Source organism: Pygocentrus nattereri, chromosome 13, assembly GCF_015220715.1.
Source record: "Pygocentrus nattereri isolate fPygNat1 chromosome 13, fPygNat1.pri, whole genome shotgun sequence".
NCBI classification, from domain to species: domain Eukaryota; kingdom Metazoa; phylum Chordata; class Actinopteri; order Characiformes; family Serrasalmidae; genus Pygocentrus; species Pygocentrus nattereri.
In genome coordinates, this window is record NC_051223.1 from 20,329,822 (window position 1) to 20,357,805 (window position 27,984).

General features: G+C 39.0%; 3 protein-coding genes across 4 annotated transcripts; 1 reads left to right on the forward strand and 2 right to left on the reverse strand.

Moving 5' to 3' along the window:
- Window positions 1-36: 36 nt before the first annotated feature.
- On the reverse strand, window positions 37-15,189 carry osbpl7 (oxysterol binding protein-like 7). 2 transcript variants are annotated; one of them, XM_017695925.2, is made up of 23 exons: window positions 14,806-15,189; window positions 11,900-12,011; window positions 11,345-11,566; window positions 10,817-10,960; window positions 10,686-10,739; window positions 10,366-10,479; window positions 10,105-10,260; window positions 8,932-9,067; window positions 7,346-7,464; window positions 7,155-7,241; window positions 6,900-6,923; window positions 6,364-6,514; window positions 5,943-6,076; window positions 4,481-4,643; window positions 4,089-4,378; window positions 3,814-3,951; window positions 3,671-3,734; window positions 3,230-3,308; window positions 2,993-3,137; window positions 2,637-2,787; window positions 2,168-2,294; window positions 1,881-2,003; window positions 37-1,791 (listed from the first exon to the last, which is right to left on the reverse strand). In XM_017695925.2, the coding sequence occupies exons 3-23, from the start codon at window positions 11,474-11,476 to the stop codon at window positions 1,683-1,685; spliced, it is 2,640 nt and encodes an 879-aa protein (XP_017551414.1). In that variant the 5' UTR covers window positions 11,477-11,566; window positions 11,900-12,011; window positions 14,806-15,189; the 3' UTR covers window positions 37-1,682. The 2 variants fall into 2 exon arrangements, with proteins under 2 accessions (XP_017551414.1, XP_017551417.1); XM_017695928.2 differs by lacking the exon at window positions 6,900-6,923.
- Window positions 15,190-15,486: 297 nt separating this feature from the next.
- mrpl10 (mitochondrial ribosomal protein L10) lies at window positions 15,487-20,553 on the reverse strand. Its single transcript, XM_017695929.2, has 6 exons — window positions 20,412-20,553; window positions 20,059-20,247; window positions 18,758-18,927; window positions 17,802-17,966; window positions 17,567-17,711; window positions 15,487-16,066 (listed from the first exon to the last, which is right to left on the reverse strand). The coding sequence occupies exons 1-6, from the start codon at window positions 20,527-20,529 to the stop codon at window positions 15,813-15,815; spliced, it is 1,041 nt and encodes a 346-aa protein (XP_017551418.1). The 5' UTR covers window positions 20,530-20,553; the 3' UTR covers window positions 15,487-15,812.
- pnpo (pyridoxamine 5'-phosphate oxidase) lies at window positions 20,484-27,958 on the forward strand. Its single transcript, XM_017695931.2, has 7 exons — window positions 20,484-20,680; window positions 24,603-24,727; window positions 25,028-25,127; window positions 25,236-25,289; window positions 26,219-26,347; window positions 26,487-26,557; window positions 27,174-27,958. Exons 1-7 carry the CDS (start codon window positions 20,492-20,494, stop codon window positions 27,337-27,339), a joined length of 834 nt encoding a protein of 277 aa, XP_017551420.1. The 5' UTR covers window positions 20,484-20,491; the 3' UTR covers window positions 27,340-27,958.
- Window positions 27,959-27,984: the final 26 nt, after the last annotated feature.

Genomic DNA, 27,984 nt, shown 5'->3' on the forward strand with positions numbered 1-27,984 from the left:
TAAATGTAATAAACGCTTAAATATCAAAAAATGGTAAGTCTTTTATTTGTTAAGTTTATTATATTTGTTATTTGTCACTGATTAAGATTATTCATTGTAAACTTGCTTTGTACATGTTTCTGCTAAGCCTGGGAGGACTGTTTTTTTTTTAATCAAACAATTCAAGTGCGATTTGACACTTCACACACAATCTAACACTGCATTGTGCTGATATTTGCAGCTTATTTGTAATGACAGTTTTACATTTGATTTAATACAATAGTATACATTAACATGGTAAGATGTTTGGATTACAGAAATATATACATACAAAAGAAGTTCCTCTCTGAGCAGACTGTGTGGTTCCTGTGTGAGGGACCAGATTAGACTTAATCCTATTAGAGGAAGTCTCTCTGGGTGAGCTATGACTTTGAAAAAGAAACAAAGTCCTTACACATGCAAGACAATCTACCATGAAAGTATTTCTGTATAAAGCCATGTGAGAAAATTAAAGCTACAGATAGTTCCATATTACTCCCCTCTCTTGTTGTGAGCAAATACTTGTTCAACTAATGAAAACCTATGATATTATCTTTGAGAACAGAAAAAAACATGTACAAAATGCATGCATTTCATATTGACAACAAAGTTATGATCCTATCACATAATCCTTATGTATTCATTTTTAATCACTGTCACAGTGCTACATACAAGCTAGAGTGAGCACAAAGACCATGTTTTTCTTTGCCTATAGGATAATAAATGCAAAGTGTAATCTCAGATGGCCACAATTGGCCTGTAGTGCTGTAGATGGGCAGAAAAGGAAGGCTAAGCCATCCTCCCCTGCAGAGCAGCGGGGCCTTCTGTACTTGCTTGGACTCCTGGCCACAGGATTCAAACTCTCATAAGTAACTGGGCCATTTAGGAGTCCCATAATATCAGACTTCTACTCTAAGTCTCTTCTTTATTGAGACTCAGTTGACCTATATGACACAAATGGTTTCTGATCTGTATCAGAAAGAAAAGTTAAGGCTTCAGCTAGTTCAGACCACATCATCGACATCTGGTTGTAGTATGAGAAGAATATGAGTACTTGGGCTGGAGTTCTTAGGGCTTCTGCTTTACACTGCTTTATACATGGAGGAGATGGGGAGGTCAAAACTTTGTGGGGTAACTCGTCCCTCCTAAATAACTTTAGAAAGATACCTTTACATAAGAAGCAGGAGGAGTTTCAAGCACGGTTTTCCTCTCAAACATCAGTTATTTCATAACATGCATCATAGCAGTAGTATTATAATAGTATCATAATATCATAATTTCTCCCCAGCCACCTGGTATGGCCCTGATGTAGAGAACTTTCCACGGCTTCATGTGTCCAGTTTGTGCTACAGGCACCCACATATTTGAAGGGAGAAGGCAGATAGAGATACAAATCACACTCTTCAATACCAGATGGGCAGTTAAGAATAGAGAAGACAAAGCTTTAGTGCTTTAGCAGTGAGAACAGGGAAAGCTTGGTCTGAGTTTGGTAAATATGAGCACTATCCTTGCTCAGCAACTTCTGGGCAGTTCATCCATGCTCCAGGGTCCATGTCTGTTTTACTAGAATAAAGGAAATGATGCCTCTTTTATTGTCCAAAGAGTCTCTCTGTCTCTCTGTCTCTCTCTTTGTCTTTCTCTGTCTGTCTGTCTGTCTTTGCACTTCACCACAATTCCAAGTTTTTGATGTTGGCGAATCCAGGATTCTCTCTGAGATTCCAGTAAGTTCCATTTGTCACCCATACGTCTCTACCAGCAGCATCAATAGATTTTCTGCATCGGACAAAAGAGAGAGAACACTCTTTGGCATTTCAGTTTTGACTTTTTATCAAAAAATTAAGTAACGCAAGCAGTTGCCTAACCTGAAGAAGCGGGGGATATGCTCCTCCCCTCTCTTGGAAAGAATTTTCCGCCTCTCTCTTTGTTTTTCTTCCACTTCATCTTTCTTCTTGTCTGCTTCTTCCACTCTGCCTTCCTCCAGCATCCTAACCACAAAGATAAAGCATGGAGTTCAAATGTGAGCAGAATAAACAGCAGTGCCCTCCACAACTAAGAGTGCCTACGTGCTAAAAGAAGTCTGTCAAGGTAGATAGAAAAGTTTTAACATCATACTTTGGCCTTTAGAGTGACCATAGTTTGACAGCCTCACCTCTGATCTGGACGCAAGCGTGAGTCTGTGGGGGGCAGCAGAGGTTTGAGGTCAGGGGTCAGCTCATTCATTTCCATAGCAAAGTTGGAAAAGCCATAGTAGAGGATATAGTCCTTCGGCTGAGGGTCTGCAAGACAGCAGGCACAGTAATAAATCATTATGACCAATGTACCCATAAAATTCAAAAATTCTTTTAGCAGCCAAAAGGAAAATTATTCAATTGGGATATTTTTCTCCACGGTGTCTAGGCAGATATAGACAAGTGAGCTCTCCCATTGGTTAATACAGGAGCTGAACAGTAGTGCTAAAGTGAAAGACACCAACATAATTAGTAAATGACAGTGGAATCAACCAATCATATGTCATTTCCCATGTGTGTGCCAATTTAACAAAAAAACTGCCCCAGAGCTCATGCCTGTTCTGATTATGAAATTACTCTATTACAATCACACAACCATTCTGTACTTACTTGGCTTCCAGATACACTGTGGGTTGGGCAGCGTATCACAGAAGATCCCTTCATGCCAAAATCCTCCAAATCGATGCACAACATTACCGCCCTGGTCAAGTACTTGACCTCGAACCTCATTTTTATTTGCATCTGAGCCCCAGTAGCGGGACTGAAGAGAGAGAGAGAGAGACAGAGAGAGAGTGATGTGATAATTGAGTACATGGTGGATTTTCTTTCTAAAATATGAATCAACCCACAAAGTAAACAATTTATATGCAAAATATATGCAAATTACACTTACCTACCAAATTATCAAAACTCAAATTCTCAAAGCTACTTGAGAACAAAATATCATATTTAAAAATAGCTCTCACCTTGACAAATGTGATCTTACAGGTGCAGACTGAGCTGTTGAGGTTGTGGATGGTGACCTCTCCATAATGCTCTAGATAGCGCTGCTGACTGAGAACATTGTGAATGCACGTCACCACTTTATTCCACTCGTAGTGATCGCCATACCTAAGAGTACATCAAGAATTAGAGTCTTTCCTCCAGGAGTCTAAGAAAAATGATGCTTTTAGTCCATGTTTAAGGGAGGTGGATCCTCTTACCTTGAAAGAGTAACATTGATCATTCCAGCTGGCATTATCTCCAAAGACTTTCCCCAGAATTTATTCTTCCACCTCTGGTCTGTGTACAGTATAAAGATCAATTCACCACAAAGAAAAAAGAAAAAAAAGATAATAGACAAAAAAAAGAAAGGAAGGTTTGCACTAGAACACTGGAACTGGTTCTCTGAGATGTGGGGAAAGGTTTCATGGACTGATGAGTCTAAAAGTGAGACCTTTAGAAGTAGCACAAGGAGGTATATAAGCTACTGAAGCAAAGTAAGACTCTTTATCCCATGTCTACATCTTTGGGGATGTATAATAACATCCATAGTTGGTGACTTGAACTGATCACTTGTTCAAGAATGAAAGAATGGTCTCTGACTCTTACTCAGTAGTCTATATTTTATTGTGTAAACCATGCAGGTCAGTTACATAACCTACCTTGCCAGAAACAGAAGTTACCAGAGGTAGCATGGCAAGCAGATATGGGTGGGTGGTGGCAAACCTGTGAAGAGAATTTAAATGAATAAGAAACAGCTCAGTAACAGATTTATGCCCCAGGAACAGTTAAAATGATCACCTACTTGTTCACTGATGTAGCGGAAGCCTCTGTCCTCCCTTACACACTCAAACGTCTCCCCCAAAACTGGGTTAAAGGGCTTATAACGGTTACGGTATTGAGCTGTGGCATAGCCAGAAATAGCAAAGGCAGCAATGTAAACCTATACAGAGACAGAACATTTTGTTTAAAAACTACCATGAACACATAGGACCAGGATTTGATCATGTATGTCAAACCATATGGCATGAACTTCCCTAAAACAATAAGTCATATAACTGAGTTTTAAGTAAATATTACCATTCTCTGGTAGGGATCATCTGTCCGATTTGCTATGTCCAGTAGTTCTGAGTACTCCAGCTCCTCACAAAGCCTCTGGAGCAGATTGACAGGCTCATTCAGGGCTGCAGGCATGGACACGCGTGACAGGTCCTTGCCAATGTTGTTATAAAGGATGGCCATGAGACCTACATGGCTGTTATCGGGACAGACTGCAGCCAGGGTTGTGCGGCGGCCTGTGTTCTGCAGGACTCGTTTGGACTTTGAAGGCGCCTTGGAAAGGCTGGCCCGGTACTTCCGTGTTGATGTTGCTGCAGGTTACATAAATTACAACATAACAATACATGCCTGACCAAGACACAAAATGAAAGCATTATCATTAATTAGTCATCACATTAAGTCTAATTACTAACCATGACCCTCATCAGGCTCTGAGTTACTAGAGGCATCACTCAGACCTGACTCATCTGATGCCTCAGTGGAGCTTGCACAGATGTCATCACATGCATCAAAATACTCTGCCATTGAGTCTGCTACTGAGGGTGGTCGGTCAGAGGAACGCCGTCCAGATTCAGACTGAGGAACAGGGACAAAAATACACATGGTCAGTGAGAGTGTCACTCAAATACTTTGAAAAAGGCTAGTGAAGAGTTAGTGTTGAATGTGGAAGTTCATTTTAACTGCCCAAGCAGATGAAAGCCAGCCACCTGTAAAGAGCTGTAAGATGTTACAGGAACAAGAGGGGAAGCACAAACAAAAACTTACAATTAGCTTCATTATAAACACACCTTTCTCTGTCTCACAGTGTGGTAGGATTCCTCAGAGGCGCCAGAGCACTCTGACCTCGTGTGGATTTGTGTTTGACGGGACTGCACATCCAACTGAACATATACACATATAGTCCACACGGTAAGGAATGACAAAAAGTGTACTCCTTGCATAAACAGCATGTTGCCCGATTTACATTATCCCATTTTCCCATTATATGCATGTATAGAAATTTTTAGAGCACTAACGTCAAGAACTTATTTTTATGTAACGGGACAAAACCCTGCATCTCCAAAATGATAACTTTACATGCTAAAGACGTCATTAAACAACACTCAAATGGAAAAGCTACAGGGGGTGATAATATCATCACATTTTTCATTTCCATTTTGCAATTTGCACACAAGCATTTACACAAAATAGAAGAACAATACTCTAATACGTCAAATAATTATGGAACAATACTTATGATCAGATCAAACAAAAACAGAACTCTTTGGCAATAATTTAGCTCATCACAATTGGAAAAAAAAGAATTGTGTGTATGATCCCAAGAACACCATCCACACAGTGAAGTATGGAGGTGGGGGCATCATTATATGGGGCTGCAAAAAGTATTGGATTATTACACATCATTAAAGGAAAAATAATGGGAATGATGTACCACTGATGACATTTTAGTCTCATTAGTCAAGAAATCTGGGGCAAATTTGTCAAAAGATGAGGTTTCAACAAGACATTGACCTTAAACATGCAACCAAACTTATTATAAGTCAAAACAAATTTAACTGAATATTTGCACTGGACGTATATTAAATAACTAAAACAAAACTGTCTGAAAATGTTATTCCTAAAGGAGGTGATGAGGCATGGCGAATTTAAAATGGAATGAAGTATCCTCCTCGGACACTTGCAAATATGGAGTCATTATAGAAAAGCAGTATCTTTCTTTTCTGGAATCAGAATGCTGAGAAAGTGTTTCCTCTACTATTCTTTGAAAAACATAGTAGTATAGGTAATTACCTTTACTTCATTCACTGTAAACAATATATTCCTCAACTTGTCTTTGGAAAGCTTTGGACTATGGATATCTTCTGGCAGTCTCACCTCAGTTAGGGTGGAACACAGGCTGTCGATCTGAGTGGAAGTTTTCTGGCGAAGCTCTCCACTGGTCCATGATTCTTGAAGCCGTTGGCGCTCCTGAGACAGAGCTTCATGCACTGACCTCAGAGAAGCGTGCACTGTGAGGAAGAGGACAAACTAATTATTACCCCTTTAGTTTAGGGATTACCTGCAGTCTTTTTATGGGCTAAATGTATTGCATTAGTCAGGGCGTGTGATAGCTTTATAGAAACTTTTGCAGGAGACATGATAAAGATCAATCTGTAATTAAATACAGTACTGTCTCACTTTTCAACAGTGGGATACAACAGACCTAACCATTGATAAGGTCCTGCTGAGTGACATTTTGCCATTTTTTGCCATTTCTGGTCCTTTGTATGTTCGTTGATGTACTATTGTTCCTCACCTCTTTGGGACACAGCACAGATGTCCTGGTGGAGCTTCCTGCTCTCAGAAGAGCTGTAGGCTGGGGGAGCAAGCTGGGAATAGACATAATCAGGGATGGAGGGCACAGAGGTGCCCAGGTGGGATGAAACACTCAAGTGGCTGGATGATAACTGGAGGGGAAAAGACAACATGGAAAATATTGGTAAAGCATAAAGCATAGATCTGGGGCAAGGTTGTATTTTAGGCTGAATTACTTTTACCAATATTTCTTTCTTTAACTTCCCAAAAAACATCATATAGAGCAATTCCAAGTGGGGTACATGGAGAAAGCCATGCAGCAACCAGATGCTAAACTAGATCTCTAAAAGCATGTGCCTACTAATTGAGAAAAGGGGCCATAAACCAGTGGAGCTGATTTTGTGATTAGGGAATTTCATTCATCCAGAAAATTAGATTGTAAGGGACAAGTTGATACCTAATTCATTTCTGTAAAAATGACAAACATTTGTCTAGGTTGAGCTGTTGGAATCAAAGTGGTGTCATGTATTGACTCACCGATTTAGTAATCCTACGCAGTGGCTTAATGTAAAAAAGGAATTCACTACATTACTGAGAGTTCTACTTCTCTACACTCAACTGAAACAGCACAAAAATGGTTTCTACAGCAATTAACACAAAGTGGCAGACAAAGATACCTGAAACCAAATGTCATGAAGGGAGATGACAGCATAAACCCAATGGTATTGGTGTCCCATTGGGCAAATGTTAATATTAATTCAGAAACAAAAGACAATCGTAGAGCTGGCTCACCATTCCTAGAGCCTCAACCCGAGAAAGTGTACGAGAGTGGCCCCAAATTTTGCCACATTTCTTCTTAGGCTTTTCAAGTGAAAGGTTCTGTGGATAAAGCACACAATCAGAGGACTCATATATAGTCACTGTCATTTAAAACCAAACCACAGGCCTGTGAATACTATGACAATTGTGCTTCCACCACTCACCTGCATGCTGATGATCCTCTGAAGTTCTCCATTGCTAAAAGCCTGGCCTGATTCAAGGCAGTGCAGCTTCTGCACTAGTCGGTTCAGATCATTCAAATCTATCTGACAGCGGTTCAGTTCTGGACAGCAACAGAGAGAATACAGCAAAGTGAGCTTTACCCTCATGTTCTAAGTTACTCAGAAAGATTATAAAATAGATCTTCAGTCTGTCCAATGCAAATGCAACAAAAAAAATGGGATCTCCTCTTCAGCAGACAGCAAAATAGACAAGCTTGTCCAGATGAAGAGCGCCAGTGCACCAATTTGGCAATACTTTGGATTCCAATTAAATAAATATGGAGAACCACCACATATCAACAATTTTACATGCCATATGCAAAGAAAATCATTAGGCTGAAAAAACAAAACCTATAAGATAGCAGAAACTTTAGGAGTGGCCAAATCAACAATTTGGTACATTCTTAAAAAGACGGAATGCACTGGTGAGCTCAGTAACACCAAAAGGCCTGTAAGGCCACAGAAGACAAATAGATCATAAAATTTGGCATATCCTTGTCAAAGTCTACAACCACGATACACCTTCATGAATGCAAATACAGAGGATTTACCTCAAAATGGAAACCACTGGCAACAAAACTCAAGAACAAAAAGGCCAGATTAGACTTTACTAGACAACATCTAAAAAATCTAAAAAGTGTGCTCAGTTCTGGAACAAGAGTCTTTGGATAGTTGGAACCACATCATCTGTCAAACATGGTGGAGGTAGTTTTATGACACTGGCATGCCTGGCTGCCAATGAAACTGGGTTACAGGTGTTTATTTATGATGTGACTGCTAAGATTTAGATAAACTGAAACCGAGACCTCAACCCAATCAATGCTTTGAACTAAACAGGTGACAGATCATGTTTGTAATAAATACACAGAGTAGGCTTATACATAAAGGTATGAGACAGGTTTTGTCAATTTCTGTGAATTACTGAAAAGAAATTGGACAATCCACTCATTTAAGAAAATAATCAACATTGTAATGGTTTTAAGAAATGAAGGCTAGTTTATAGTGAGATCACTTACCACTCTCTAATTGGACAAAAACCTTCAAGTAATTTGAAGGAAATGGCACTCAAGAGTGTTAAAGTAACTACATTAACGTCAGAGCAAACCACAGACACTGGACAATGGTCTAATGTGAGCGTTATGAATCTTATGGGATCAAAAACTAAAATATTGGGTTCATCCAAGTTCTGCACATGTGTTTCCCAAAGTGTAGCATGAAGAAAGCAGTAACATTGACTGTAGCTTTTCTGGTGACAGAGATGATTTTAAGCAGGTTCTAGGCATGTCATTCTGCCAGGAGTACAACCAGTTGGACACTCCTTCATTTTTCAACAGGTTATTAAACTGAAATACATCTTCAAGTTCTGTCATCTCTGTCTGATGAAGAAGGAAAACAAAAGACAGCTGAAACTAATGGCCTTGTCTGTCCAGTCTCTAAACTGCATAACTGTAGTATTTTCAATACAAAATGATTTACAGTTCCAGAAACTATACATAAACATTTGTGAACTTTTACTGAGAGAAAAATACCTTGAGTGCAGCTATCTGGGTCCTGAGCATGCTGCAGCCAGGCAGACACTTTCCCATTGACACCAGGATTAGCAGAGGGTGGATCTGTACTCTGAGCAGCTATATCAGCCAGGCACGAGCCAGATATGCTTTGATACTGTGAAAAATCAGATTTTACACAGACACTTCATTCAAGTGTTCATGTTTTACAGGACTAGACATAGTGCTGTCTTGGGACACTCTCTGAATACAATTCATGCTTGTTCATTTATTACTTTCCAAGCTAACATTGTCATTTATTCATTTGTATCTATCATCAAGTTTCAACAACCAACAATGATTACCAAATTATTAAATGAAATGTACAATGATCCCAGTAATTAACTGAACACTCCTTAAAACGTCAATAAAAATTGGGTGAAGCTAAACTGCTTGAGGCTGAATAAGTGGATATATTGGATATATGTAAATGCACTGGTTTTATTTTTTGACATTACAAAAGCAGTGAACTCAAAACGGCTCATTTGCAGCTAAGTTTCCATATTTGATGGAATTAGCATGTGACAAAATAGAAGTGCTCAAGCATTAGTGTTTCTACTATGTAGTTCAGTATTTAGCATTTTATCTCAGTATTCACAAAATAATATATTTCAGAATATTGATTGTAATGTTGAGTTTAAACACACTGTACGTATGCATTTGGATTAACTATTGTCCAGTTGTGCCCTGTGATGGACTGGCAGCCTGTCCAGGGTGTTTTCTTCGGCCTTCTGCCCAGAGAGCACTGAGATAGGCTCCAGCACCCCCAGCTTAGATAATGTGTATGTGTGTGTGTGTGTGTGTGTGTGTGTGGGGGGGGGGGGGGGGGGGGGGGGGGGGGGGTCAGTTGGACTCAAACATGGTAACAAACACTGTAATTCATTAACAATTTAAAATAAAAATACAATTTTAAGCTCTATGACCTCAGGTCCCATGTGATTAGCTTTGCTTTCAGAGCATCTACTGTAACAGATACTACTACTATAACAGACTTGATGTGAAATTTTGTTCGAGAGGTGATGCTGCAAAGTTAATTTTCCATAGTGCCTATTCAAGATCACAAACTTGCTTACAGGTCTAACCACTAAAAGCAACACTGCACTACACGTCTTTACAAGAGAGATAAAGCCGTTAATAAGTCTCAAACTGGCTTACCACATCTTGCATGGCACCATTCCTCTGAACTACGCTGCTGCCATGAGACAGAGCATGCAGAAAGCCATTGTGAACATGTGCTGCCTCGTTCTTCTTAAATATACGATGGGCACTCAGTTTGGTCACCCAAATGTAGAACAAGTCATGGCTCTTTGTCTTGATAAGAATCAGGGGAAAAAAAAACATTCATGATTAGAGTAGTTTTCTTACAGTGCTTAGAATAGCATTGTAGCACATATTTCATTCAAACAAACAACTTACCTTGATGTGATAGAGATTGTCTCCTGTATCTAAGTCTATACGTCTTGCTTTTCTGTTTACTGACATCACTGCAAGACTGACATCCATCGACCCACTTAACTTCCCCTTAGAATTCTAGAGTTGTAAAGCAAGCATGAATATAATATAAAGTAAGTACAAAGAATAAGGTGAGCTGAACGAAATCAACGTTAGAAAAAAATGAGCTATTTCTGAGGGCCCTAGGCAAAGTGAAGTTAATTTTACCACAACTTAATATCAATTGTTGTCAACATTGTGTCAGGGTTCCAGTTGTTATAATGTTCTGTCAGTGTTCTACTTACATCATATTGATTTCTTGAATATCGAAGGATGCCTTTGTCCAGCACAAAGAACCTCTGGAAAAGAAAGCACAGTTTTAGAAACATCAACTACAGTGACTGACTAACTAATACAAGTCATGAGCTTTACAAACCTTGTGCCAGCCTTTCAGGGGCCATTTTCTCCTCTTCATTAGGTAGCCTTCACAAATGCCTGGAGGACTCATATCCTGCATGGTCTCTCCACTGGGACCCATATCTGCCTGCAGATCATCCATTATCTCCCAGTCCTTTATGTTCTGAAGGTTAGACCATAAGAAAGAAGCACTTGTAACTATTGTATGCCTTGTAGGATTTCCACAGCAGGAGGTGGAGTGTGCTGCATAACATTATTATCTAATCTAATTCACAGTTTGGTACAGCTCTGTTGATCAGTTCTGTATATCATACAGATAAACCCCCCCTAGAGCATGTGTGGGTGGTAATGAAGAGCAAAGTGCATTTGTGGAACTTGTTGACTTTTTAATTGGAGATTTAGAAGTTGTCTAGCAGGTTTATTATGCTCCATGAAACAGAACGTAAAGGCATGTTTACTCTTCTGCTCTTACAAAGTAGCTGAAACGCAGTGAAAAAACAGTTGATAATCACGCATAGATGTAAGTAAAGATGCTGAATGAACGCACCTGTCGAGAGTGGCGAGAAGATGCAGTGCTGCTGCTCCTGGAGTGTGTAGGTTTATGCCATCCAGCAGGTGACCTGTCTAGTCCACTCATTTGTGATTGGCTGTGGTCTAGCATGGGTCCATAGGGCTCCATGTTGAAGCTGCGCTCTTCTTCTAATTGCCTTGGTCGAGCTTTGAGTAAATGTATGCTCTTCTAGATGTTCAGGATGATAGCACTATAGGTCTGAAAAGCATCAATGCTACATGGTTACCTTTTGGTTATACAGGCTTAGTAGATTCCACTGATGTGACAAATAGCACATATTTTCAAAAAAACAGGTTCAAGAATGACCCATTCTATTAATCCATACAGTATTATTGACAAGCTGTAACAATAATTTAGACATAGTATCTTTTCAAATATTTGGCCACAACATTAAGGCACATTTTTGATTACATTCACAGTAAAAGCGAAAGCAAGTGTGCATGGACACAGTGCAGAGCCCAAAAGAAACATATAATCTTGTTACCTAACAAGAAAGCTTCTACAGCCAGCATGGCCTGGGCAGCAACTTACCTTGCCACTCTTTTTTGCATCTCACTGGCTCTTCACCTTATGTCCTCTAGCCAAACAGCTTAGTGAGAAAGACAACAAGCACTTGTCCTATCTAGCTGTTTCTTGAATGTAACTGCAAGCAGAAAAATACACTAAATTTGACTAAAACCATACACTGACTTTGACATTAAACGTGATAAATATTGTCAAGATCAAACAAGAATTAATCTCAAACACAATAGATTCATAGCAATCATGTGTGAGAAGTAGTTAGTCTGCATAAAATATATTTCAAAATATATGACAATATCTGCCTCTAGTCCACCATTACACCATTATAACATAGATACACCAAAAACAAAGTGTACAAAGGTGGATGTGTTGGACACCAAACATGCACAGTCAATTAAAAATAAAATAAAAAAAGACCCAACAATATGGGAACTATGTGGGCTGATGCAGAGATATTCAATGTTTTTCATGTGAACAGTTGCCAAAGCTGATAAATAAACATCAATAAAATGTCAACATTTTGACACAACCCATTTATATTAGCACATAATATGAAGGGAAATATAGCAATTATTTTGATAGGAAGGCAAATGCTTAACAAAATATCTCCAATACTGATATTATTACATCATTCTGCATCCCTCTGAAAATACCTCTCAGTCTCTAGAATAGTTGGACAATTTGCAGTTAAGAAATGATCCATTTGATGATATAAAAAGCTGTATTTGTATTTGTCAAGTCAACCCATATAGAAATCTGATATATGGCACCATATGAATTTCATTAGATGTATATTGACATGTACAGATTTTCCTCATATAGTCAACTTATGTTAGTCACATATGGACATAAGACTTATATGCCAACTTCCTTGAAACTGGCCATTTATAAATATTTTAAGCATTAAATATTTATAAGTCTATTTTTGTCATTTTAGTCGCTATATATCGCTATCTGTAAGCATGTATGTTTCCATGTATATATGTGTGTGTGTACAGACACATTTGTGTGCTTGTATATACATATAAATACATATTATTTTTGATTTTTACTTTTCTGCATCATTGAGCATGGCAGCTGTCCTTTATATTGTGTGAAAATTTCATGATGACTGGACCAATAGAAAAGTGCTTAGAAAATGTCTTTACATTGACATACATTAAAAGTTAAGAACATTTTGCGATCTCCTGTAAAGTTACTATTTTGAGATACTTGTTTTTCTTTGGACAGTGAGGATATGCATTCATAACATATGTACATTTTTTAAAAATATATGCCTGACCTTTTGTGACATACGTGCTAAATGGCCATATAGCACATAAATTTACACATGGGAGGTTACACTCTTTTTAAAGGCACTAAATACCAGTAATACTAATAGACATAATAATAATGGCTAAGAAAAACAAAGTTCTGATTTAGTTCATTGCCAAAGAAAAACTCACATTGTGTCCTCTAGGCTTTGTCATGTAAATATGGGAGCTACAGCAAGATAACACATGGTGATATTACTATAGCATCAGGAACAGGTTCTGGGTGAGAGGATTAACGCCATCATGGTAATTGGCTTTGAGCAGTCTTTTTTTAGCAGCCTGTTGCATGGATAGGCCTAGAACATGGACTAACAAGATCACAAGCCAAAGAAAACATGATGTCTGACTATAAGACCCAAGACTATACACACCATTCCGCACAGCTACATCAAACTAATAAAGATCCATAAAGAGATGAGAACTCTACTAAATTGTGTTAAATTGTGGGTGTTTACTTCTTGTCTAGCTATGTCTTCTCTTTGTGCCAAGTTAGGGTTACATAAACCTTGATCATTGAGGCGGGACTGACCTTAGCTGTAGAAGCACGTGGTGGAAACAAGATAAAGAGATTTTACCACTAGCCAAGGCTTTGCTTATTCAACACTGAAAAATAAAGAATACTGGGCCATCATTTCAGATGACATCAGTGCAATACATGGAAACAGAGGAAAGATGACCTGTCATTTTATTTGAAACACACAATGCCCAGGCCCACCCATTTTTGTCCACATTCCCACAGTTTTACATAATGTTCTGTCCACCAGCCAGCATTTGACTGATTGCAAGAGAGGTCATCACAGGACAACCAAGCTGTTCCAGGCTTGACTAGGCAGCACAACAAACTGAAGCGTACTTTACTACAGGTACATAAATAACAAACAATTAATAGCATATCATCACCGTCCTAACAAAACTTTATGACAAGTTAATGAGAAGTCATAACTGATGATGGTCCACTTACCATGAAACATTGATACAATGATATCTAGTGATCTCAATCAATGGAGAGGTTTTGCTGTGACAAGAATTTTCAGATTAACGCATTGTAACTTATATCATGTATCCAGAGGACTTTGTAATAATAGTCAATTTTAGTGAAATATGGAGGAAACCATTAATAGGACCCACAAATTGGTGAAACATCTCCAAGCTTTGTTATTAGCGGTTTATGGACCCCCAAATGTGTAACACTCTAAAAATGTTCCTTCAATTTTACGTCTTTGTCACAATGATTGAAATATGTCCATGAATGGAACACGCTTAAGTCTAAACATTTTGATACGACAGAAACAAAACACTCCTAAGTAGATACTAATTAAATGTCACGCTTTCTGGTATGGTATATGTTTTCTGAGCTTTCTTCATACTTATATCACTGCATTTGGGTTTATTAAAAAAATAGTCAACAAACATTATAGCCTGTGTATAAGAACTTGACCAATGGCATTGTTCTGAAGATGACATTAACCTTAGAGTCTTAATGTTGACAAGAACTGAGAAGGTAGATTTCATAGCTATACATTTCTACACATCACATTGAGAATGACTACGTACACACTGTACTCATCAAGAGCATTTATGCTACGTGTCCATGTATCTTACCTGAGACTCCCATCAATAACTGCCTTTTGAGACATTTCACAACTCAAATTTCCACACAAGCGATCACTACGCTTCCCCATTTTTGAAAAAGAATCTCCAATCAACAGCTTCCAAAGAAAACACAATTATTGTGAGCTCCTACACAAGTGTCCTCTACCAGCAAGAGCAAGTGGAATTAGCATCCTCTGAACCTGAAGTTCTCACCACAGTTCAGGTCATTATCCGCATTAGTGACTAAGGAGCTATAGGAATTAGAGGTGCAGGAGGAATGGCTCTGAAGAGACTGATATGTACTAAAGGAAAGACACATGCAGCTATTCAGCTATTCTGCTTCTGTCCTCACTCTTTAAATGCACTTTGATAACTCAATTTTAATCACTGGTCTTAAAAGTGCAATATCTGGCCTGGAGTTCTGTTTAAGATCATAATCATTAACTTGTAATTCTAAGTTTAATAATTACATACAATTCTGTCTAAATAATAAATTAACTCAAAGTTACAATAACACATGAACTACCATTGATGGACTAAGAAACCCATCTTATCTTGAACAAATGCACATATTAACATTAATCTGCATCCATGATACAACTAGTATTTACCTCTATGGGAGCAAAATGTCTCCCTCAATTTCTCTTCCAAAAAATCTGCATATTTTTTTAAACTAAACACTAAACAAAGTAGAAAGAGATATGACTTTATTTGATGTTTGGTATTCTCATTACATTAAATTGCTGATGTCTATGTGGTCAGTAAAATATATGAGAGAATGAGGGCTGGATGAATTTTACTAGGGCCATAAACTGAGCCTGCCAATTACAGCAATATCAAACATAACGTTTCACTAATCAGTCCATAAATACAGGACATAAGCAATGTCGACAAAGCATCAATGTCCTTATCAGAGCCCAAACCCTGGAATTCAGGCTAAGGGACATAAAACTCCTTCAGCTTCACAGATGACCAACTCATGTCCATCACAGCGGTAAACAGTGACATGAACAAGTTTAGACGGCTGCCTCTTCTGTCTTAGGGGAGCTCTGCACAGCAGACTCAGGGGCATCTGCAGACTGCTGCTGTTTGATATACTGCTGAAGGAGAGCTGAGAGGTGGGCAGGGTGCCTCTGCAGCACTGAAACAGTCTGTGAAGTCATCATGGTCAAGCCTCCAACCAGCTCACCGTGGACAGTGGTCATAGAGGGCAGCCTGGAGTAGTTCAGTATTCCTTCACGTGATAATAGAGTGTTCTCTATACATCCCCCTGAGTGAACAAAGAAGAAACAAAGAGCCTAAATATCTTTACGTTGATATGGTAGTACTAGGTATAGTCAATTAAAGAAATACTGAAGCTGTTTTCAACCTAATCTCCTGCACTTCATTATCACTGTAAATAATTTCAGTTAGTTACTTAGAAAAGAAACAAAAAAATCTTTAAAGGTCACTTATAATAGGAGCCTTTGGGTAGTTCCTGAGCTAAGTCAGTAAACATAACAATAAAAATATTTTTGTACAATGCTTTCATGAAATCCTCAGTCAAAGGTATTTTTAAATTAAGCTGTATAATTCATTCATTCAAAGATTCGATTAGTTTTACAGAGAAAAAAATTGTGGTAACATGTTATTAGCATAGTGACATGGGTGGGGGTTTCATATAGGCTGTTCACGCCTTGCATCAGCATGTATTTTCAGTGATCAGATCTAGGCTTGTGAGATTGTGTGAAATATACCACTGACTGTTTGCACCCACTAACCATCACCAATTGATGATGGTATCATGGGAGGCATGTGGTGTCAGGCAAACAAGACAACAAAATACAACTAAACAAAACCGTGCATAGGAGAAAAGTGCAAATTCTGCTTGAGAAGCAACTGTTAACTGAGGAGCCTCTTGGATTTGTGGCACCTTTTCTCCTGTTTCAATACTGCAAGTAACATGGTATCCCCCAAAGAGATGCCTATTTAAACCAGAGAAAACAAACATGCTCATGTTTCTGGTCAGAAACTTGACAACTTCCTAAGCTAACTTTCTTCTAACTTTCTTTGGTTTGGTTTGGCAAAATCACATTTTACAGTCTATAAACAGTTTCTTGTTTTTAAAAAAAAAATGAAATCACCACAGCTTATTGTGCTTGTTCCTGTTACTGTAACCTACTAGTATTATTATGCTGGGATACATGGAAGTTTGTTTTAGGTTTTAACAACTTTACTGTTATGCTCATGTCCCCCAAATAATTCTGGGTCATATTGGTTCATTCGTCAAGACATTTTCCCAATGTAAAGATCAACTTGTGTTTTGGAAACTATGGAGAAAAAAAAAAACAACAAGACAAAAATGAAGATGTGAAGGTTTGTTCCAGCAGTGACGATATGTACATGCTGAAGGATATGCAGAGGGTGTAAATGTGCTCATATGCTTCTCATTGACAATCAACAAATGCAATAAAAGCATGATTTTTTTAATTGTCTGCCTTCTCCATTTTCAAACCTATTTTGTTTGACTGTATCAGCTGTAGTTTAAATGTTTGATACTTGTATTTAAAACATTAATTCATGGAATTCAAAAACTACAACTATCTACAACCAATTACAAATATTTTTTCTAAGTGAGTTCCGCTTTAATAGATTTTTTGCTCTTTACTAAGTACAGGAAAAAGTGTCAAAACTACTGTCTATGGTAACGAGTGATATGAAATATATATGACGGATACAGAATAGATTGAAAACCGCTGGAATATTCCTTTAATAAGCATTGAAAACTTACCTAGGAGTATCATCTGAGGGCTACTCTTCAACACTCGTAACATTTCTTTGACTTTTGGCTCTTTACTAACAAGCATAGCAGTCTGTCCAATGAACAGAGGCTGCATGTTACAATACTGGCTACTGGGCAGAAAGGATCTTATTACCTGCAAAGCAAAGCAAAGAAGTCATTTGGAAAAATCCTGCATAATTTCAAAGCTCTAGGTCTATTCTGAAGAAGGTATATTATTCATTACCTGGTTGGGGAAAAATTTGATAGTGATATCATATCTATGAAGTCTGTGCTTCAGCAACAGCATGTCTTCAGCACTTGTGGCGTTGTTCTGGACCACAGCAATCATCTTACACTCCCTGAACACAGTTTCTACCTTCTTCTTCAACAGCTTCACCAAGCCACTTTCCTATTGGAAAAGAAATGTAACAAAATTAAACAAATTGATGAATATCCATTAAATTCAGTACAGCAGGGGTAATAAAACCTATTCTTCACACATCATGGATTTTCACCTAATAATTACTACAGGATTATTACCTAATTACCTAAATTACCACTGCTATTCATTGTGTATAAGAACACAGTCCGTATTCAGAAAGTGCGATTAGGAGTGCTGATCTAAGATCTTTTTCCAGTCAGTAAGATCATGTTAGAGAAGGAGTGTGGATCATTATTTATGATGACCTTACTGACTGGAAAAAGATCTTAGATCAGCACTCCTAATCGCAAAGCACTTTGTGAATACGGACTGTTTATAATGATGTTGGAATCATCCAATTAAATACCCAAAGAAGTGTTAACATACATCATCATCATCATCGTCGTTAACCGCTTAATCCAGATAGGGTCGCGGTACATTACAGCAGGCAATGCACATTCCATTACCTAGTTACATAGCGCACTTTTACTATTATTATAGGATGTTGTATTGAAAAAGCTTTGAAACGTAGTGATAATTACTGCATAATGTTTAGTTTTCAATGTAATGTTAGGTGTATCACATAACACTACAACAACAACTGTTGGTGAGAGACACTTTTGTGATGTAGGTTGGTCACAATTACTTGATCCAACTAACCAGCAGCGTAACTGTAGAGTTGGTAATCAACAGTGAAAATCCATAGTGATAGTACTATGTTGGCTCTATATATCAGTGTAAGAGCCTATACAATAGTTTAACCTTAGCGGAGTTCCTACCTGATCTATCTTCCTGGTGTGTGGAGCAAGAGCACCAGGAGGTGCAGTAGGTTTAGGTGGAATGTACTCAGTAACAGCCATCAACTTCTGCTTGAGAATGTGCATGGGCTTTCTGTGCCGAGTGACTGCCTTGGAGCCATGACGAACACTCTGAGCCAAAGGGACCCAACCTGTAGGTTTTACATATGTACATCAGCAAAGAATAGCTTTACACATTTTAAGACAAATACAATCCAAAAACTAAAACATACAAAGGGTGTAAAAATCTGTGCTGCATAGAGGACAGAATATGTAAAACTTAGCAATGACTCCTGAATTTTTTGTTTGTGTATGATTTGGATGAAACACTACGACAGGAGTTCCCAATCTCGGTCATAATGACCCCACGCTCTGCATATTTTTGTGTCTTCCCTACTCACACTTCAGCAAACCAAGCAGGAGCTTTTTAACTTGTTACTGGGATGAAACTGTGATGCTACATGAGACAAACCACAAAACTAAGCATAGTGTGGGGTCACCAAGACTGGGATTGGGAACTGCTGCAGTTTTAACTGCAGTCCCTGAATCCAGAGCCTTGCACGTTTTAAGGTAGTCTCAGCCCCCAACACACCTGATCCAGCTCATAAGGGGCTTTAGAATTAGCTGATGAGCTAGATAAGGTGTGTAGGGAAAGTGCGCTGGGCAGTGGGTCCACAGGGCCGGAGTTGAAAGCCACTTCATTAAGCAATCCGTTCAGCCTTATTTCTGCACCTGTACTTAGGCTTTTTCTAGATTTAGGAATGTTACTGAAACGACTGCCACACTAAATGAATGTCGTTCCAGGATAACACAGTCACAGGTTTTCAACACTTGTTCTCGAGTTCACCTTGTCCTGCATTATTTCGTGTTTTCCTTCTAAAACACGGGATAGAGATTAACTAACTAGTTGTGAAAGGTGAGTTGGAAGCAGGTGAAACATCAAAATATGGAGATCAAGGTAACGTTACTCCAGGTCCAGGACTGGGAACCACTGGGTTCTATGTGAGAATATTTCATTTAGTGTTTCACAGCTCCAGTCGTGCACTGCACAGCTATATGTCTGTCTGTGTGTGATACAACAGAAGGACATAAACAGGCTCGGTACAGCTAAAAAATACAAAACTGCTCTTCGGAGGACTGGGACTGAAATCCACACAGGCAACCGCTGTAACCTACAAAATACACCCATATATTAGGCCTTTTTTTAAAGTAAGCTAGAAGAAGCACTAAACGGACACAGTGGTCGTTTATGAAACTTATTCAACCAAGTAACAGAGTAATACCAGTTCTTGGAAGAATCCTGCCGCACAAGGTCGCTGCCATCTTCTGCCGGAGGTGACGTTTGGTGTGACTGTGTTTCTGCACTGACTCTCTGATCTTTAACTCATCTCCTCCAGCACTTGCTGCACCGCATGATGTGGAAATCTGCGGATTGTCGCAGCACCGCTGATGAGCCATCAGAAACGAAGGCGCTGTGTTGTTAAAATCATCGCTTTCTATTTAACGGTCGTCTACAGAAAATGACTCAGGTATAATGCTTTTAATTAAATGTGCTCCATTAAAGCTCCACAGACTCCACTGTGTTAGAGATATAGTTTCGCGTGTGCCAATTCAAAGCACCACATAACAAACTCACCGATTTTGTTTCCGATGTATTGCGTAATGATGTATCGACGTGGTGACGTCAGGAGCTGGACTTTGCGTTGTTTGGTGAGCATGAAACGTGTGGTGAGCTTCAGCACGTTGAGGTGCATCAGCAATATTAAACAAAACCTCCCGTCTAGAACTTCACTGTCACTTTGCTCCCGGGCGGTATTTTTCTCTTCTTCTTGCCTGAAGTCGTCGAGTGACCTCAAAGCTATGGACCTGAGTGACATGAGAAAGAAATACAAAGGCGACGATGAGGTAACATTGAGGTTTTGATAGACCCCTTTAGTCTCCCACTCATTCTCAGACATCACAGCGCACATACACCGATCAGCCACAATATTAAGACCACCTCCTTTCTTCACTCCTTGTCCATTTTATGAGCTCCACTTACCATATAGCTGCACTTTGTAGCTCTGTTATTACAGACTGTAGTCCATCTGTTTCTCTGTGTACTAACTCTTTTTACCCTGTTCTACAATGGTCCGATCCCCTACAGGACCACCACATAGCAGGTATTATTTGGGTGGTGGATCATTCTCAGCACTGCAGTGACACTAAGGTGGTTTTTGTGTTTTAGTGTGTGTTGTGCTGATACGAGTGGATTAGACCGAGTAGTGCTGCTGGAGTTTCTAAACACTGTCCACTCACTGTCCTCTCTATAAGATGGTTGGTCCACCTTGTAGATGTGTGGTCATCCTCTGGGGGGATGGGGGGATGCACAACTCTGGTCCTGTCCAGCACAGTTTAGAGGTTCCCTACTCAAACACACACATTAAATCTGGCAAATAGGTAAAACATCAAACTGTGCTTCAGGACTGAAGTTGTGCTCTCGTCCTTCATCAGTGGCCACAGGATGCTGCTGGCTGGAAATTTTTGTTTGGTGAACTATTCTCAGTAGAACAGTGACACTGAGGTCTTTAAAAAGTCCAACAGCACTGTGCAGTTTGATCTACTCATACCATCAAAACACACATTAACACACTACTACCACATCAGTGTCACTGCAGTGCTGAGAATGATCCACCACCCAAATAGACACGTGCACAAAATTGTTGGTACCCTTCAGTTAAAGAAAGAAAAACCCACAGTGGTCACTGAAATAACTTGAAACTGACCAAAGTAATAATAAATAAAAATTTACTGAAAATTAAATAATGAAAATCAGACATTTTGCTTTTGAATTGTGGTTCAACAGAATAATTTTAAAAAAGCAAACAAATGAAACTGGCCTGGACAAAAATGATGGTCTCCTAGAAAAGATTGAAATAATTTGACTATAGGGACATGTTAAACTAAGGTGTGTCCTGTAATTAGCACCACAGGTGTCTTCAAGCTTGTAATCAGTCAGTCTGCCTATCTAAAGGGTGAGAAGTAGTCACTGTGCTGTTTGGTATCATGGTGTGTACTACACTGAACATGGACCACAGAAAGCTGTGGAGAGCGGTGTCTTAGATTAGAAAGAAAATTATAGACAAACATGTTAAAGGTAAAGGCTGTAAGACCATCTCAAAGCAGCTTGATGTTCCTGTTACTAAAGTAGCAAATATGATTCAGAAGTTGAAGGTCAAAACTTTGCATTGTACGTTGGCCTTCATAAAAATGGGCTTGAGTGCACAGAAGTTAACATACTGACATTATGCAGATCCTTTCAAAGGTTTCAGTACTTCACTGGTATCAATCTATTCTGCTTAATGCGTTTTAATCATTTTTAATGTAATTTTGAAAAGTCTTTAATGCTGCTATTAGTCATTTCATGAATTAATGCCCAGACATATTATTATATAGCAGTGTTGAGTGCAGAAATAGAGGTATAAAGTTGATGAGCCACACCATGAAGGTATGGGAAAGAGCAGCAGTTTGGTTTCATGCCTAGAAAGAGTACCACAGATGCAATTTTTGCATTGAGAGTGTTGGTAGAGAAGCACAGAGAAGGTCAGAAGGAGCTACATTGTGTCTTTGTGGATCTAGAGAAGGCATATGATAGGGTGCCAAGAGAGGAACTGTGGTACTCTATGAGGAAGTCAGTTGTAGCTGAAAAGTATGTTAGGGTGGTGCAGGACATGTATGAGGATAGTGAGACAGTGGTGAGGTGTGCAGTTGGAGTGACAAATGGTTTCAAGGTGAAGGTAGGGTTACATCAGGGATCAGCTTTGAGCCCCTTCTCGTTTGCAATGGTGATGGACAGGTTGACAGATGAGGTCAGGCAGGAGGCTCCATGGACCATGATGTTTGCAGATGACATTGTAATCTGTGGAGAGAGTAGAGAGCAGGTGGAAGAGAATCTGGAGAGGTGGAGCTTTGCACTGGAGAGGAGAGGAATGAAGGTCAGTAGAGACAAGACGGAATACATGTGTGTGAATGAGAGGGAGGCAGGTGGAAAGGTGAAGATGCAAGGAGTAGAGGTCGTAAAGGTGGATGACTTCAAATATCTTGGGTCAACCAATGGACAGTGCAAAAAAGAGGTGAAGAAGAGGGTGCAGGCAGGATGGAGACGGGTGTCAGGGCTGATGTGTGACAGAAGGATAGCAGCAAGAGTGAAAGGGAAGGTTTACAAGACAGTAGTGCGTCCTGCTATGATGTATGGTTTGGAGACTGTGGCTCTGTCTAAAAGACAGGAGGCTGAGCTGGAGGTGGCGGAGATGAAGATGCTGAGATTTTCGTTGGGAGTGACAAGGATGGACAAGATTAGAAATGAGCAGATCAGAGGGACAGTGAAGGTGGAGCAGTTTGGAGATAAAGCCAGAGATGCCAGGTTGAGATGGTTTGGACATGTGTTGAGGAGGAATAGTGGGTATATTGGGCAAAGAATGTTGGAGATGGAGCTGCCGGGTAGAAGGAGAAGAGGTAGACCTCAGAGAAGGTTTATGGATGTAGTGAAGGTGGACATGGAGATGGTTGGTGTGAAAGTAGAGGAGGTAATGGATAGGACAAGATGGAGGCAGATGATCCGCTGTGGTGACCCCTAAAGGGAGCAGCCGAAAGAAGAAGAAGAAGTGTTGAGTGCAGAAATCACAACTTCTTACACAGCCTGATTACAGACATTACGACAGTGCTAATTTCTGCTAGCTTCAATGTGTTGCTAGCACCAAGCTAGTGGTGGAAACTTTGAACACAGGGTTTAATACCAGTATTGTTTAAACATTTAAAGTTTGTAGCATTTATATAGCATATTATTTAATTTGTGTGCGGTTTTGCAGTGACTCTAAAAGCCTAAATTCTGAATGTTATTGGAGGAGCCTGTTAGAACGTTTGCCAAGCTGTTCAGCCTAGACCTATTCAAACAAAACCTTTTACTTCATCTACACTTTTATTGCATACATACACACTTTGTAACAAACATTTAATTCATTTCACACACATTTATATCCACAAAATGTGTGGATTGGTGAGTTCCTGTTGTTGCAGGTTTTCTCTTCTTTGACAATGCAATCAAAAGTGCTCCCTTGCAGAGATTCTACAGCTTGTGAATCCCAGATTCTCTGGTTGTCATTCAAATTGCAGACCAGTTACTAAGCCAATTCATAGAGAACATACTGTGGCATCTATCACTTGCACCGCGTTTCAAGCTCAGGCGGCATGCAAAGTTGTGCCTATATGCGCCTCCCCCTCTGTTCAGAAGGGACAGTTGTTTTTGTACTTGATGTTAACGTTGTTGTTTGTTAGTTTAGGATGTGTTCATGCATTGGCTGTGTTTTATTGTGTTCTGCTGTGGGTTATTTAGTGTGGTTTTAGTGTTTACCATGATTGAATGTTATATGGGTAGAGGTGACTTTCCCACTGTTGTTATTCAGTAGACTTTCCTGCTTTGCTCAATAACAGAGCATTTTTAAAGCAATCAATTGTATTAAATTGAATAACCGATTTTTATTTATGTAATTATTTAATTATGTAACCTAGATGCTGTTTTGGCACCCCTACATCCCAATAATTTGTTGTGCATGTGACCCTCGGTTAATAAAGCGTTTTTTTAATCAAAATGATATGGTCATAGTTGTAAGTAAACATGATCAAGAATCATCATACAGGTGATTGAAATGATCCCAAACAGGAACTAATGTAATAATGACAAATTAGAAGTGAAATGAAAACGGGCAATATCAGATATCAGCAGTAGAATTAAAGTATTACTCTGTTTAGGCTAAAATGTGATATTAATCACATTTAACTTATCTTGTAGTGCTTTGAAGAGAATCAGCTTGTTTCCCTTGACCCTATAAAGCAGTTTGGCGAGTGGTTTGAGCAAGCTGCAAAGTGTCCTGAAATCGGGGAGCCCAATGCCATGTGCATTGCAACAGCAACCAAGTAAGAATGTTATGTACTGTTCTTTATCAGTGCCTTTACTTTCTAACTACAGTCATTAAGAAGAGGAAGAGCCTCATCCTTTACTTTTAGAAGCCAAAAAACAATGTCAGTGTCAAACTTGACTGTCCCAGTTGTGGGAGGGGGATTTGAGTGCAGCCAGGCACATCAAAAGAAAAGACATTGACAGACAATGCATGAGGCATCATTTACAGACAGGCAAGATCATAGATTCACAAACTATGCTTTTTTGTGTCTGACAAAGCTTTTTTTGCCCTAACATTGACCTTGACTTATTATAAGGGATGGAAGGCCTTCAGCTCGTATGGTGCTGCTGAAAGGCTTCAGCAATGAGGGATTCCGCTTCTTCTCTAACTATGAAAGCCGTAAAGGTAAAGATCTGGTAAGTGGTCATAAACAGTGCCTTTAGCCTCTTTTAAATGTCTGTTAATCTACCTAGAGGGTTTTTCAGATGTTGACTTTCATGGCCATCTCCAACCCATTTCTGTAGGAGAGCAACCCACATGCCTGCCTTGTCTTTTACTGGGAACCACTGAATAAGCAGGTGAGGTTTGCTCTGTTAGATACTCTCAGAACACTTACCCGAAGCTATGAAACACATAAGCAGGGGCTCAACTGTCCCAGAGCGCACCTGTTGTTTTATGCGAACAGCATGCAGAGCTGATGTCCTTAATTTCTTGTGAACATTTAGCTGAGAATATTTGATGTGATGAACCATGCTGACTGACCTCTAGACAGCTACACTTCAACTGCCCCCCTCCATTTGTAACATGGATCATATGATCATGTGTTCCTGTTTTTTGGGGAGGGGTTGCACTTTGTAAAGTGGCTCTTCCTTCTCTTTTTCATATTGACAATATTAGCAATCATGAAAGTAGGTGTATGTTTTCAAGCCTTCCTGTTTTATGGTGTTTCGATTTGCTGCAATTATTTTAATTTTTTTATTTATTTATTTATTTATTTTTGCCTCAAAGGTCTTGTGATCAACATTCTATCACATAGGTAGCAAACCTAGTTTGCATAACCTGGTACAATTGTACTACTGAAGGAGCTAAATCATGTCTTAATATAGTAGGCCTACTTCACGTGAATTAATTATTATTAAATGAGATGGTAATTATGGTAGATGGTTGAATATATTGTCTGCTGGCAATTGCCAAATTGCCAAACACAGAATGTACAATTGGACCCAGAAAGGTTCATTTTAATAGGTATATAGAGATACGCAGATATATTGAAAAGTAGTTTTAATCACATTTCAGTGATATCAGTGCTGAGAACTCCATGTAATGAGTGTAATAAAAATACTTTGCACAATATTCCTCCCACATTGTTGTCATCCGTGACAGAGGAAGGGCTCTCCCACCTCCTAAATCCTATTTAATCCCTGCATATAGTGTCTGAAGTTCCGGGGCAGCCTGTTCCCTTTCAAAAGTGAACTTATGAGAGAATCTCAAAATTGGGTCCCCACAGGTTCGCATTGAAGGCACTGTAGAGAGAATTCCATATCAGAGTTCCTGTGAGTACTTTCACTCAAGACCCAAGAGCAGTCAGGTTGGGGCAGTGGTGAGCAGACAGAGCACTGTGATACCCGACAGAGAGGTGAGTGAACCACCTTTAGCTTTCACACTGCAAATTTGAAAAAACAAATTGGAATATTTGTTACATTATTGTCGAGGAAGTTTTGTTGAGGAAAAAAAAATAACTCCTGTTGATGGCTGTTAATATTTTCCATGTTCAGTACATAAGACAGAGGAATGCAGAGCTGGAGGAGAAATATAAGGACTCGGAGGTTCCCATGCCAGATTACTGGTACGTGTTAAATAGATTAGTATCTTAAAATTGTTTTGGTAAATGGCATAGTTTATTAAGGAGTGGCCGAAACTGTACATTTGTTAATGATCAGATAAAGCAATAAGCCACAACAGGCCCATACCACAAGGAAAGGGTGTTGTTCATCACACCATGAAGCGAAGTTCCTAAAACTATGATGAGAATTTCACTGTAACGTGCAGCCCTAAGTGGCTTATTGTTTTTATAACATGATGACAAAAGGCATTATGAATATAATTATTCAGCTAATATTTTAGTTAAAACATATTAATTGCAATAAATAACTCTCTGGCCAAGTGTCATGGTTCATTAGCACAAGTAAGGGTCAAAGATTATTCCATGGACAGTAAAATGGTTTTAATAATTTGTGCATTAATACAGAACTCGTCTGGGTATGTTTGCATATATTGAATTTTTACAATGACTTCAAACATGATTCAGCCAATCACATTTTAGAGCCAGCACTTTTTCATTTCACAAGATGAATTTGGGAATACAGAATGTTTGGAATTCCTTGAATAGTGGTTATGCTGAGAATGTTTCTATTGCTGTCTGATACAGTTGCATTGGTTTTGATTAGTGTTTCTTTCTGTAGGGGAGGCTACATTGTCAAGCCTGTCCTGATTGAGTTCTGGCAGGGCCAGACCAATAGGTTACATGATCGCATTGTGTTCAAAAGGATCAAAGAAGGAGAATCTGAACTTGAGGAAATGCAGCATCGAGCAAAGGGGGACTGGGTGTACTACCGACTAGCACCCTGACCCTTAGAAATCACCACTGGTGATATAGACATCACTTACACATAAATTGTCAGTCATTTGGATGTTAAATGGAACTGATAAGGATGTAAATTGTGTAGAAAATACCTCTGATAAGCCATTGTAGTAGTTTTATCTGTGTGAAAATTTTGGGAAATAAGTAGTTTTACCTGTTTTACCCGAATTGAGGATATCTGTATGGTCCATTAAAACTGGTTTTAGTATAAAGTCTGTTTTCACATAGGATAATAATTAGAAAGATTTCATTGCTGCCTCATAGACATTCTGAGCTGTGTCAGCAAAGTGAAAGCACATGATTATTGCTGTAGCTTTATAGATTAACAAGGTATTTTCCATTGTGGCTCTTTTGCATCCTGGTAAATTGTGTCTTTCTCACATTTGCGTGCCTTTTAATTGTCTTACTTTATTCTTACTGGAATATGTTATCTGTTGTGTTCAGAATGGCTTTGGGCAGTGAGAATATGTGTTGTATTGCCTTTCGATGCAGTTAATGTTGAAATGCACTTTAAAATTGTATCAAGCTGTCATTTTGTGAATTTAAGAGAAATATAATGCAAACAAATGGCACAGTAAATATATTTCATTAAACAACGCCATACGATCCAGTGTCATTTTTATTTGGTGTTT